This window comes from Rhagoletis pomonella, unplaced genomic scaffold, assembly GCF_013731165.1.
Source record: "Rhagoletis pomonella isolate Grant_MI unplaced genomic scaffold, Rhpom_1.0 Rhpom_scaffold_00004, whole genome shotgun sequence".
In the NCBI taxonomy this organism is placed as follows: Eukaryota; Metazoa; Arthropoda; class Insecta; order Diptera; family Tephritidae; genus Rhagoletis; species Rhagoletis pomonella.
This window is the reverse complement of record NW_023458558.1, coordinates 386,375-400,562: the sequence shown is the minus strand read 5'-3', so window position 1 is coordinate 400,562 and position 14,188 is coordinate 386,375. Positions and strand designations below refer to the sequence as shown.

Genomic DNA, 14,188 nt, shown 5'->3' with positions numbered 1-14,188 from the left:
AAGTGGGATAGGGCGTTTTTGAGCCGAATTTTGAGATAGGGTGTTTTCAATTAAATTCTGAAATAGGGCGCTCTTGAAAAGTTTTTTGAGATAGAGCGTTTTCGAACTGGCTGCCGAGATAGGTCGATCTTCCACTCAGCCATCGATTTACAGGTCTCTTTTGCGCTGGTAATAAAAAGTTTGTGACCGGTAAATAAAGTTCCTGTCAATTTTGAAATCCTTTTCGCATTCTGTGTACTCTTGTAACCGGTAAATTTTGTTACCATCGCATAAGCTGGTAACAAAGTATTGCCCCGTGAAATATGCAATGCCAGAATTTGCACAATTCTTCATAGCTGAATTGCTGAATATTGTAACTGCATTACCAACGTACCTAGAATCGCGGTTACAAGAACTGGTAACATTTTTTGGTAGTAAATTTTTCCGGTTACAAAATCATCGATAACGTGCAGAATGGACCTGTTAATGCAATGGGGCGTATTCATAGTCAAAATTAAGTTGATACTTAAAGTTAGTTATGGCTTTTTAGCATAATTTTGGATGAGTCAATAAAGTTACAACCAACTTTAAGTACCAACTTAATTTTGACTATGAATACGTCCCAGTATGATTTTTTTTTTTGTTTCAAAATAGGCGACTATCGATAGTTGAAAAAAGTGTCGTATCGTATAATATATGTATATAGGTTGTAGCTAGAGTCCACTAAAGCTTGGTTCACTTGAAATTTTAACACGTTCCAGAAATTCCTGAACAGCAATCGTTAAAATATATTCAAAAGTATCAGTGCAGATCGTTGTAAAAACTAAATTTTATAGTACTGACATTTATTTGACGATTTTATTAGCGTAGGAAGTGGCTGCTGAAAAAATTAATTTTAAGGGGTTCGTTGAAAAACCGACATTTTCGAGATCAAAAATCAAATTAAAATTAAAGATACCAAAGACTTATTATTTTCCCCCACTGTATGGACAAAAACGGATAAAGAGACATAAATCCTGTCGCATCAGCTTAAGAAAGGGTCTCTTTACCTTAATTAGAAAATAATCGGCTTTTCAGAAGTAGCTCGCCCGAGGATATTGGAAGTAGAGTATTTACAGCACAGCCAATGCTGGTTATGGCAAGACCTTATTGAGTTGTAAAATGCACCCATGGACTTTGCCCTACTATCCACCCGAAATGTGGTAGTTTATAATAATGACTAATAAGGCCGAAGAAAATAAGCACGGAAAAATCCATTTTAAGCGCTTAGATAAGCACTAAAACATTGGTAAATATGCTCGCAAAACCACAAAAATTAAGTTAGGTTTAATGTTTCTTTTTTATTCGGTTTATTTCAAGGATTGGAAAATTACAATGGACATATAAGTGTTGCTTGATTATCTCAAATGATGAAGATCTGCGCGGGTAGTTTTTTTTTTTTTTAATATTCGTTATTCTCCATTTGAGATAAATTATTTTAATCTCTTCAATAATACCAATGCCTTCCGTCGTCTCTACGGATCCAAGCAGAAATGCATTGAAGTTACGGATTATTAAAAACCGAATTTTTTTTTATGTTATTATTAGTAAACATTTCTTTAGTTCGACGAATAAAAAAAACCCAAGCAATGGTCAAGAAAAAATTATTGAGTCAAATTTTCTTAAGCAGTACGAAGTTCTTAAGAAATTTGCTACGCTTTCTACTATGGTTTGCTAAAGTTTGTTTGTGAAGAGTACAAGACATCCTTGTTTTCAACAGAAATATTAGCCCGTTCCATTATTTCTAAGGAAAAAGTGAGACAGCAGGCTGTAGAATATTAGACGTCGAAACTCCTTGGACACCTCTATTCACACACACGAAATAATAGCAATTTATTTCTTGACCATTTATTTAAAAGGTCTGTACTTAGCTTTATACATTGAAATAAGCAAAATAGCGTGATCGTTAAAATTAAGCTTGGAAACTCTGAATAAGCAAAATAAGCCATTTCAAGCAAAAGCTTAAACTTTTCGGCCCTGCTAATAAGTAGAGTCCAACCGAACTTTCGGCTTCGGTTTTCCGATTAATTCCGAATGCTCTACTTCGGCAAAAAAAGGACCGAAGATTTTGCCGAAGCGAACCTGTTTGCTATCTAGATTTTTTTTTAACATGTATTATAATTTAAAGGTATACATTTATTCTGAGTAATCTGTTTTAAAAAATTGTAGTATTGTAACTTTTTCTTAAAATCAGCTGACTGGCAGCTGAGTTCGTCGGAATTTATATAAAACGATCAGTCCAGCGCCTTCGACTTGACCTGCGGGCTGTGTCGGAGCCACGGCCGCTAAACTTAAACGTAGAATACGTGATATTATTAAGATCACATTCAAGTTAAAAACGGTACATGAAATATTCGTTTTGATTGTATTGAATTGAATATAATAAATTAATATGAATTGGAAAATATTAATAATTAGTAGTAGTGAAGCAAATCCACATTAACTTCAATTATACATATCGAGCCCTAACCGCCATAATCAATGCGGATCTTTTGCGAATGTGAATATTGAAGGGACCGAAAATAACAGTTATTTTTTTTTACGAGTTAAACTTGGCCAAATATTTTTTTAATTCCGAAATAAAAGTCCTTTCCGAATAAAAAAACAAACCGGTTATCCAAATTAAACAAGTTTGGTATCAAATGAAAGAGGACTTAAATAGTAGGGCTCTAATCGGTTAACCGATTATTCGATTCGTAACCGTTCGCATGCTTATTAGTCGGTTAATGGTATTCGAATAGTCGCCCGCCTTCGATTATTCGAATATTTGCTTTGCTTCGACTACTCGAGCATTGCAGCAAATCGAATTTCAGTAACCGAACTTTCATTGAAATTTCTTTGACAAATGAAAAAAAAAAAAATTTATATATACATGCACACATATGTATGTATATTCAGATACAAAAATGAGCGGACGAAAAAGAAGCTGGGTTTGGGATTTTTTCAAAAAATCAGAGGACGAAAAGGAAGTAACATGTTCCATATGTGGTGCAGTTTTATTTATTTATTTATTTAATCTAGAAATAAACATTTCGTACAGCTTATTTGGTAAAAAACAAAATATAAATTAAGTTTTGTGCTACAACTCCTCCACATCCTCACTGAACAACCATTTAACAAAAATCCATAACAAAAATCGCGAAAATGAGAGGTAGGTATTGCTTTAGTCATTGTCTCTAAAATATTTCGCAATAACATTTCAATAATTAGCGCACATTCAGCCGAAGCTTTCCACAATGAAAATATATATACATATGTATATATATGTACCTGTAAATGCAAAAAAAAACTCGAACTTAAAATATTCGATTAACCGAATAATCTAAAGTGGACGGTTATCCGAATAGTCGACAGCTTTCGACTACTCGAATATTGCTAACCGATGAACAGTAGTCGACTTCAGTCAGATTCGAATACCAGGGTTGTTGCGAATATTCGAATGCGAATGCGAATATTAAACTTACCCAAGTATTTTTTATTCCCAAATAAAAGTACTTTCCGGATAATAAACAAACCGCTTATCCAAACTAAACAAGTTTGGTATACAATAAAAGAGGACTCGAATAGCTTCAAAACTAAAATGTCTAAAAGAGGAAAGCCTCACATTGAAAATATTTCAATAAAAAATGTTAATTAATTACCATAGAACAAACATTGGGTCAGGTATGTATTTACATGAATTTCTTTAGTATTAAGTTATAAAAAAAATATAAATAGAGCTGGTAACCTTCATTCGTTATTTCTGTTTAAAAGATATTTCAGTCCTCTTTCCTATGATACCAAATTTGTTTAATTTGGATAAGCGGTTTCTTTATTACTCGGATAGGACGTTTATTTCGGAATAAAAAATATTAGGACAAATTTAACTCGGGAAAAAATAACTGTTATTTTCGGTCCCTGGAATATTGCGCAAAAGCACAGACGTATATCTAACCAGTCACAGAATTTTAATTAATTAATCCCAACGGCTTTTTACCCTCCATTCCCGCCCAACCGACACGAGGGGCGCAGTACGCATGACGTACGGAACCTTATATATAATTTTGTTCACATAACGGTTGTTTGTAACAGCCAAAACGAATCGAGATAGATATAGACAAATATATACATAAATGATCAGGATGAAAAAAGAAATCGATTAAGCCATGTCTGTCTGTCCGTCCGTCTGTCCGTCTGTCCGTCCGTCCGTCCGTCCGTGTACACGATAACTCGAGCAAAAATTGAGTTATCTCAACGAAATTTGGTATGTAGGTTTCCCTCAATCCAAGGTAGGTTGGTATTGAAAATGGGCGAAATCGGACTGTAACCACGCCCACTTCCCATATAACGGTAATTTCCAGAAATACGAAAACTGCGATATTTTAGTAACTACTGAAGATAATTCACTCAAAATTGATATTTACAATAGACGAAAAAGAAGAATATTATAAATTTTAGGAAAATGGGCGTAGCCACGCCCACTTATGGTTACATGTGTATATCTTGGTAACCGCTGCACCAATTTCTTCCAAACTTGGCACAGTTGTTGACCTTGGTACAGCTTACAAAATCGCCGAAAATGTTTAAAATTGGACGGTAACCACGCCCACATCCCATATAACGATAATTTAGAAAAATACAAAATCTTCGATAAATCAGTAAATATTAAAGCTAATTTATTCAAAATTGATGCTTGCAACAATTCTTTACCAAAAAAATACGTTTATGGTAAAATTTTGGAAAATGGGCGTGGCACCGCCCACTTATGATCACATATATATAAATCAGTAACCGTTCCACCAATTTGTACCAAACTCGATGTGGTTATTGTGCTTGCCACATAAAAGCAAAACGTTGAAAATTATTGAAATCGAACTAAAATTACGGCCGCTTTTCATATAACGGTAAATTTCAGAAATGCTTGAAACTGCAATATTTCGAAATTGAAGGACTCTAATTTACTCGGCTGACCATCTAGCGCTAGGTTTTGGAGAGGTGAAAAAACATATATTTAATACTTGCGCCGGGTATTTAATGTTCGGCTCTGCCCGAACTTAGACTTCCTTACTTGTTTTTAGTTTTTTTGGTGTCGAGTAGTGGAAACAGGAGTTTGTTAAGTGTCGAGATCTAAAACTATTCAGCTACAGAATCAAATTCATCAGCTGATTGGATATGCTAAAGATAGTATTTCAATTATTGAGAGTGCAAATAATAGTTTTCTTTATAGTAAAAATCGAGTCCGATATGTCAAACGTGCTGGAATGAGAGTTAAAATCTTGACATAAACCACGGAATGATTCTTTAGTTCAAAATTAGTTTTGCATGGCCTTAAAAATATCGAAAGTGTCTTGACACTCGAGAAGCAACATCAAAATTTACCCTAGCCAGGAGGGCCGGGCTATTAATCAAGCCTGTCATTAATTTTACGATAAATATTATACCTAGCACTTCTCTACGACTTGCGAGTGTAGGCAAATTTATGAGCTTTAGACGACTTGTGTAAGGGGGGAAATTGTAATCTGAATCCCAGTTAAAATTACGCAATGCAAAAAGCAAGAAATGTTTTTGAATTTATTCAATCCTTTCTGAATGAACTTGGTAGTGGGGATTCCAAACAATAGATCCGTATTCTAGTATAGGTCTAACTAAACTGGTAAAAAGAGCTTTTGTAACATAAGGATCTTTGAACTCTTTTGACCATCGCCTTACAAATGCAAAAACGTTGTTCAGATCCGCTTGTCACAAAGACCTTTCTTCGATAGAGGACAATGTTTTAAAAAGTTTCACATCATCGGCATACATTACAATTTTTGAATGTTTTATTATAGAAGAAATATCATTAATGAATATCGGGAACAGAATCGGACCAAGGTGGCTTCCCTGAGGAACTCCTGAAGAAACTTTAATGCTGTTGGAAGCACAATTATTAACAATAACTCTTTGTGTTCTATCAAAGAGGTAGGATGAGATCCATTGAAGAAGACTGGGCTGAAAGCCGATTAGGTCGAGTTTACGGATGAGTAACGAATGACATACTTTGTCAAAGGCTTTACAGAAATCGGTATATATTACGTCGGTATGAGCATTTTCTCTAAAACCGTTTGAGACATGAGTTGTAAACTCCAATAAATTAGTGATAGTAGATTTTCCTTTTGAAAACCCGTGTTGAGATTGTGAAATTGAAGACGATATAGAATATGTCAGCTGATTAACAATAATTGCTTCGAATAATTTGGGGACAGTGGAGAGCTTCGCTATGCCTCGATAGTTTTCTATAGAGGACCTGCTGCCGTTTTTGTGAAGTGGTATTATGAAAGACTCCTTCCAGGCTGACGGAAAAACGCCATGTTTTAGTGACAAATTGAATGGAGTTGTTAAAGGCTCGCAGATGTTTGATGCTTTGAATCTACGAAACCATAAAATGATTTAGGGTAGTTAATTAAATTCTTCTTAATTTTACATAAATATGAATCATAATATTTCTTATTTAATGCAAAGTAGCTATGCCGCAAAACTGAGTACTTTACGTAATCACTGTGTAAGCCCGTTCTTATATACAGTTTCAAATAATGTGACTTTATTTTTCAATTTTTTAAGCTCTTTAGTGAACCATAATTGTATTGGTTCTTCATGAACAATATTACGTTTTGGCACATACTTTCGAAACAAATTGAAAACAGTATCATTAAAGTGCTTAACGCGACGCTCCACGTCATCTCTATATATTGGCCAAGATAACTTTGAAAGTTCTTTGTTAATTTTCCTGAAATTTGCTTTCGCAAAAACATATCTAGTACTTGAACTATACGACTTATTATTATATACATATTTCATTTATGACTTCGTAGCTTAACTCAAGAGCGGGAGCGGTCACTCCTGTATATTTGATATTCATTTGGAAGAATTTCGGAATTAAAAATATGAGGTTTGAGCCAATTTTCGCTCAGGAAATAATATTATAATTGCTAGATTATGGAGATGAAAGTCAGGAGGATACATCCGACATTTGCAGTCCCTATGAAATTCTCAAAAAGTAGTTATTGCACCTCAATAAAAATAAATAAATATAACTGAAAGTTCTCTCAACTGGTGCAGCGTCAATCGAAAAGGATTTACAATTTTGCCAAGTTTCAAGTTTTTCAAGTTTGTCGCCTCGAGCGAGTTGTTATATAGTGGCGCAGGTTTGATTTACGACCCTTCAAGAAGTTTTTATTAAGTACAATGCTCCAATTTTTAAATTCAAGTACTATAAAAACATTCAGTCTTATCATAAGTTTAATTTTCCCCGAACCGGTTCACTTTTCACTTTTGGTTTTCATGTACATATTTACTATGGGCGGAATACAAATTTTCGGGTGCATTTTTTTTCGGGCAAAACTCAGGATGAAGCAGATTATTAAAAGTTATTAACCTTTCCATTTTTTATTTACATTTACACCTTAATTATTTCTTAAAAATACATGACATCCGCATTCGCATCCGCATCCGCGGATGTTAGCTTTTAAACATCCGCACCCGCATTCGCATCCGCGGATGTCTAAATTTCCACATTCGCAACATCCCTAATTCATACATATGTACATTAGGGAGCCCATCGTAAACGCTTTATTTTTTTAATTTCAAGACCCTACCCCCTAATTCGATTTGTTTTCTTGAGAAATATAATTTCCTATTTCTCTACACTTTTTAAAGGTCATTCAACGGTCGCGACCTGCGATTTAGGTCAGAAAATACGATATTGTAGATTTAAGACAGAGATGACAGGTTGATATATAGGCCTTTAAATTGGTATATGTATAATAATCTATTGTCGGACTTGGCTTGTTGGGATTTTTTATAGGGTAAATTTAAAAAAAAAACCACATTTCTCTTAATTTTTTTAATTTTGACCATCGATAATTTCCACAATTTGAAAATATAAAATACAAATACGATCCAAAATTAAATCTATTTTTTAATAAACTGATAGCTCATTTATTGCAATCGCATACAAAATGAGCTAGGGTGGTCTAAAAGTGCATGTGAAAAGTAAGGTGGGAATTTTTATGCTCTCACCCCCTAGGAATGTTCTATACCGAAAAAATATACCCCCATTTTTTATTTTGAAATCAAAAAATATTTAGAGGACGCTCAAAGCGCCCAAAGTTAACTATATTTTATAGGTCCGACCGAAGCCCCAGGAAATGTCAGAAAATGCAACGTGCGGATAAATAAAATGTCTTTAGTATTAAAAACTAGTTAAATAAAAAAATTGGATATCGTTGATATACTGATTCTCAAGAATTCTATACCATTCCTAAGAAAAGTTGTTTTTCCCATTTAAAATACATGGAAAGCTTTGAGAGCTTTGAACGACCTCTAAATATTTTTTGATTTAAAAATAAAATCTAAAGGTCTATTTTTTCAATATAGAACAATCCTGGGGTTGACTTTATTACTTCTAATGCCGGTTTGAATTAACAATAAATTTAATTAAAAATGTCACCTTTTTTTTAATTAAACTTTTTTGCAAAATTTTGGTTTTTAATGAAGTGGACATCGACGTTAACGGAACCAGCAACGGTAGAAATAATGGTGCGGAAAAAGGTTAGAACAACGGGACGGTCAACGAGCCGACAACGAGATTGTGGACACGTCGATCCTACAACGGAGAATACGTGACGTCACGCTAGCTGACCCAAAACACATTTTTGCGAATATTTCGGAAACCGAGTGTGCACCGAAATTAATTTTGGTGGCCCTAAGTTGCACCTAATTCCTGAATGTTGTTGTAGCGGCTACAGCAACCCCGCCCAGATCGGTTAGTTCCTCAATCGTTGTAGTCAAGCTCTACTAACGGCAGCCCTAGGAAGCGTGCAGCCCGAGGGCATACGAAGAGATGCTGTGAGTCATGTTGCGACTCTCCGCATTCCGGGCATTCGTTAAGAATATCGTCTGCTTAGGTATGAGTTCAACCTGCTGCAGTAAGCAGAGCGCAATTGGGCTTTTGTGGTCCGAGTCTCCCGAGGCAGACGAAGTTCTGTCTCGTCCACGTCTGCTGTTTGTGCCCAGAACGGCATTCACAGGTCGGGAGTCTACATAACTCGAGACTGCCTCTCTGTGAATGCCGTTCAAGACTTGTCGATAAGCTGTCGGGTCCAGAGGTTGTTTGATGAACCTCTGGACTTCGTCCGTCAGTTCGTAGAGATGCCTCCTGACGTGCCTGGGCGAAGGCTCTTCTGCAAGGAGTTGCCTGTTTGGATGCCCACTTCTGTGACTCCCAACCAGGAACTGCCTGCAGAGCATTGTGTTATGCTCCTTAACAGGGAGCATGTGGGCCTCCTCGTGCAGGTGGTGTTGCGGCGACATCCAAGAGGCATCCTGTCGATGTCCAAGTGCCGTGTTCTGGCAAGTCTGCAGCTTCATCCACTACGTCCTACTAGTCCCCGGTGACCACACGGGCGCAGCGTAGTTCAGAAACGGCCGGCCAATTGCCTGGTACGTTGCGAGCAACGTTTATTTTTATTTGCCCCAGGTGCTGCCGGCTAGCGACTTGAGGACCTTGTTGCAGCTTTGTACTTTATTGTTGTTGTTGTTGTTGTTGTAGCGGCTACAACAACCCCGCCCAGGACAGTTGGTATCTCAGTCGTTGTCGTCAAGTTCCACTAACGGCAGCCCTAGGAAGCGTGCAGCTTCTGTTGGGTTGGTCCACAGGGACAAAGCCTTTAGGGTTGTCGGGTTTTCCGGGCATGCGAAGAGATGTTTCGAGTCATGTGGGGTCTCTCCGCATGCCGGACACTCATTTGGCACATCCTCATTCAATCTACTCATGTAGGAGTTTAACCTGCTGCAGTAGCCAGAGCGAAGTTGGGCTATTGTCGTTCGTGTCTCCCGAGGCAGATGAAGCTCCGTCTCGTCTATGTCCGGGGGCGGTATGCCTAGAACGGCATTCACATGTCTAGAGTCTACATAACTCGAGACAGACTCCCTGTGAATGCCGTTCAGGGCCAGTCGGTAAGCTGACGGGTCCAGAGGTTGCTTGATGAACCTCTGGACTTCGTCCGTCAGTTCATATAGATGCCTCCTGACGTGCCTAGGCGAGGGCTCCTCTGCAAGCAGCTGTCTGTTTGGGTGGCCACTTCTGTGGCTCCCGATCAGGAACTGCTTGCACAGCATTATGTTGTGCTCCTTTACGGGGAGCATTTGCGCTTCTCCGTGGAGATGATGTTCGGGCGACATCAGGAGGCATCCTGTCGCTGTCCTGAGTGCGGTGTTCTGTACAGTCTGTAGCTTCGTCCACTGCGTCCTACTAGTCCCCGGCGACCACACTGGCGCTGCGTAGTTTAAAACCGGCCGGCCTATTGCCTTGTATGTTACCAGCAACGTTTCTTTGTCTTTGCCCCAAGTACTGCCGGCTAGCGACTTGAGGACCTTGTTGCGGTTCTGTACTTTATTGACAATAGCGGTTGTGTGCGCAGAGAAGGATAGCAGGCTGTCGAATGTTACTCCGAGTATTATAGGATTATTCACCGTCGGAATTGGTGTGTCATCGACGTGAATTCCAAGCGGTAGCCTGATCTCCTTCGTCCAGGTTGTGAACAGGGTCGCAGAGGATTTCGTAGGGGAGAGGGCTAGACACTTTGCAGTGAAGAAGCGAGAAAGGTCAGAGAGATATCCGTTTACTTTCGAACACAAGTCATCAATTCCATTCCCAATCGCCATGATCGAGCAATCGTCGGTGTAAGAGACAATCGGACTCCTTCTGGTGGTTGAGGGAGCTTTGAAATGTAAAAGTTAAACAGTAGTGGGGAAAGGACGCCACCCTGTGGAACCCCCTGTTTTATTTTTCTAATTTTGCTCGATTTGTCTCTAAACATTACCGACGAGTGTCGACCACTCAGCTTGAGCCTCGGTGGGAGAGAGGAAGCCTCTATATCTTCTAGTGGCGTGGAATGGCTGACAGTGTCAAAAGCCTTTGACAGGTCCAACGCTACTAGAATCGTTCTGACAGGGACGTTTACAGTTAAGGCCACGAGTCATCTGAGTGTTTATGGCGTTTAGTGCTGTTGTTGTACTGTGCACTTTACGGAAGCCATGCTGATGCTTCGCTGGGGTCAAGTGGTTTGTGAAGTACGGGAGTAGCAAGGCCTCGAGTGTCTTCGCTACCGGGGAAAGGAGTGTTAGCGGACGATAAGAATCTCCTATGTTGGCGGGTTCCCCGGTTTGAGCAGTGGGACCACTCTCCCCACCTTCCAGATGTCTGGGATGATGAGAGTGGCCATGGACACTCCGTTAGGTACGCTACCCCCGCAGGACACAAAATTTTTCAGCATCAGCATGCATATTCCGTCGGGACCCATGGCTTTGGAGGCTTTCGGCTTCCCGATGGCCACCCGAACTTCACCGCAAGTGAAAGCAAGGGGGGCACAAGTTGTTGGCAGTTTGTGCAGCCTTCTGGTCACTTGACGCTTGGCTTTGTCCACCGGAGGATGCAGTATGAACTGCCGGCTAAAATAGCTCGCGCATCGCTCCGGGTCCGACGAAGCATGGTCGCCGTAAGAAATTTCGACTCTGTCGTCGTGCTTCGTCGGATTGGACAGTGGCCTCACGGTTGACCAAAGCTTACTCACACCAGAGGCGAAGTTACAGGTCTTCAGATGCTCCTCCCACTTCTTCCGCTTATGTACGTTTACTAGTTGCCTAATCTCCCTAATACGGGGATCTCCGGGATCGGCCTGACGAAGGCTGTCGCGCTCATGGGCTAGAACAGCCGCTTCGGCAGGGAAGTTTGGTTGTGAGTCCGTTATACATCCTGCCGGTATGAAGCGAGCTGCAGCAGCAGTGAAAGCCCTGCGGAACTTAGGTTCACCGAGATGGACGTCGGTTGGTGTGGGAAGCGCAGTGAAGGTGTTTTCAGTAAACTCCGCGTAACCTTTCCAATCAGCTTTAGAGAAGTTGATATAGGTCCGATGTTTAGCGGAGGCAAAGTCGGTTGGTTTATCTATCGAGATGACTATGGGTAGATGGTCTGATACTAAAGTCAGCATAGGTCGCCATGTTATGCTGTTTATCAGACCAGCGCTGACTATGGTGATGTCTAGCGAGCTGCTGCAAATATGTTAAATATTTCGAGCTCGACATCGCCGGACCGGATAGCAATGCCCTGACATTCTAGGGTGGTATCCCTGCGGTCGATGTCTGCTTCGATAAGACGACACTGCACGGTGTGGTGCGTGATGAACGCTAAGCCCCCACCATTATCTCGCTCGCGATCTCGACGGTGCACGTTGTACCCGGCACAATTCAACAATGTTGAATCGCTGTGCAACTTCGTCTCTTGGACCGCAACTATCAATATACCATGCCGACACATAAAGACGGTTATCTCCTCAACCTTGCTCTGTAGCCCGTTACAGTTAAATTGAAGGAGCTTCATGTGGTTCGGGAGACGTGTTGTGATGTGGGGTGTAAGGGATGTGTGTGTTCTTACTGCCGTTGGCTGTGTGCGCTGCTGTGATGGTTGCCCCCCGTGGTGGTGGCGGGAGGCATCGCAGTTGGGGTCTGCGACCGAGCAGCACAACACGGGCCCTCGAAGTTCTTCGTCCAGTCTCGCGTGGTACGCAGACCTGAGCATGCCCTAAAGTGGCACCAGCCAAGGCAGGTGTTGCACTTGACTGATGTCACATTACGGAATATCCTGGTCTGACATACCGTGAAGATTGGAGTAGGAACCAGGAGTTGTTGGCGGCGGCGTGTGGGTGGTGGTGCGGCTGTGTGTGTTTTATGGTCTGTCGTGGCTGTGGTATGGTCTGTGGTGTTATTATGTTGTTGTGCTGTGATGACTGTGTGAGGCTGCTCTGGTGGACTGAGGTTTGCCGTGGAGGCTGCTCTGTTTGAGCAGCAGGGGGCCACATACGGCGTGGTCCACTGCCGATGTGTCCGTAGCCCTGAGCAGACTCTAAGGTGACACCACCCCTCGCAAGCATTGCACTTGACAGAGGTGGAGTTGTGGTGTAGTCGTCTCTGGCATACACAGCAGGTGTAGGTTTCTGGTCCTGGGTTTGACTCGATGCCAGCCCTGAGTAGGAGAAAACGTAGCGAATGTAGCCCTATGGACGAACAACTTCTGAGATACTTCGACGACCTAACCGAGGTTAGATCGCCGAAACAACAGCCCTTCCTTGGTCTGGTAAAACCAGTCATTCCGGTACGTAGAACCGGCTGTGGTGGGAATGCGTAGAACCGGCTGTCGTGGGATGGATGTGAGGGTTGTTGTTGTTGTTGTAGCAGCAAAAAAATTCCCCAAAGACTTTTTGGGGAGTGTTGCTGGAGTGACAGTCCTTGGCCAGATATGGATGTGAGGGTCTTGAGCGCTGCCTGACTGTCGGACCACGTAAATAATTTCTATAATTATTTTAAAGAAGTGTATTATCTATACTAATTTGGTTTAGATCCGATGATTGGATCATGAAGAAATTAACGGTACTATAATCTTTTATAAGAGAAGGGTACGGTTCGGTTGTTGTTGTTGTTGTTGTACCGGCAACATCAATCCCTCCCAGATCGGTTAGTATCTCAGTCGTTGTCGTCAAGTTTAACTAACGGAGACACAAGAAGCGTGAAGCCTCTAAAGGGTCTGACCACAGCGACAGAGGCGACAGTTGCGTCGAGTTTTCCGGGCATACGAAGAGATTGTTTCTTGTCGCGTAGCATCTTCACCAAATAGTCTGTACGAAATGTTTATTTTCTAGATTAATTAATAAATAAATAAATAAATGAGGAATGCTACATCAATGGTCTTCGTATGGAATTGAGGCAACCCACGTGGAAAAGAAAGATTTAAATTTATTCGGTTTTAATAACTTTTTTAACTTACCTTCGCTTTTCTTTAGGTTTACCAGTGGCTGTCAGTGTTGCTTTAGACTTGACACCTGCTATTTCACCAGGTTTATTGATGCTTGAATTGACTGCAACCATTTTCTCGAGCAATTTTTAACTTTGTTAAATAAATTTTAATTTCACTTTCTCTGTTCTGTTAGATGTATGTACATATATCATTTGAGAAACTTAACCGATTGGGAAGCCGCTATTATTATCGCCTTTTATTCCGTCTCAAATTATTGACGTAAATCCTTTGGATACAATACACATAATACACAATGCATATAAAAAAAAATTCAACATTGACCCTTTAAGATTACAGTCGATTTTC

General features: G+C 40.3%; 1 protein-coding gene across 9 annotated transcripts in view; it reads right to left on the bottom strand.

Moving 5' to 3' along the window:
* LOC118736765 (protein similar) overlaps window positions 1-14,188 on the bottom strand; it is a 259,354-nt gene that overhangs the window by 235,670 nt on the left and 9,496 nt on the right. For 7 of the 9 annotated variants that reach the window (XM_036466781.1, XM_036466787.1, XM_036466788.1 and 4 more), the window contains one exon: window positions 13,853-14,108. In XM_036466781.1, the coding sequence (XP_036322674.1) occupies window positions 13,853-13,953 (101 nt within the window). In that variant the 5' untranslated portion in view covers window positions 13,954-14,108. The remainder of the gene's footprint in view (window positions 1-13,852; window positions 14,109-14,188) is intronic. The other 2 variants (XM_036466782.1, XM_036466786.1) reach the window with 1 other exon arrangement.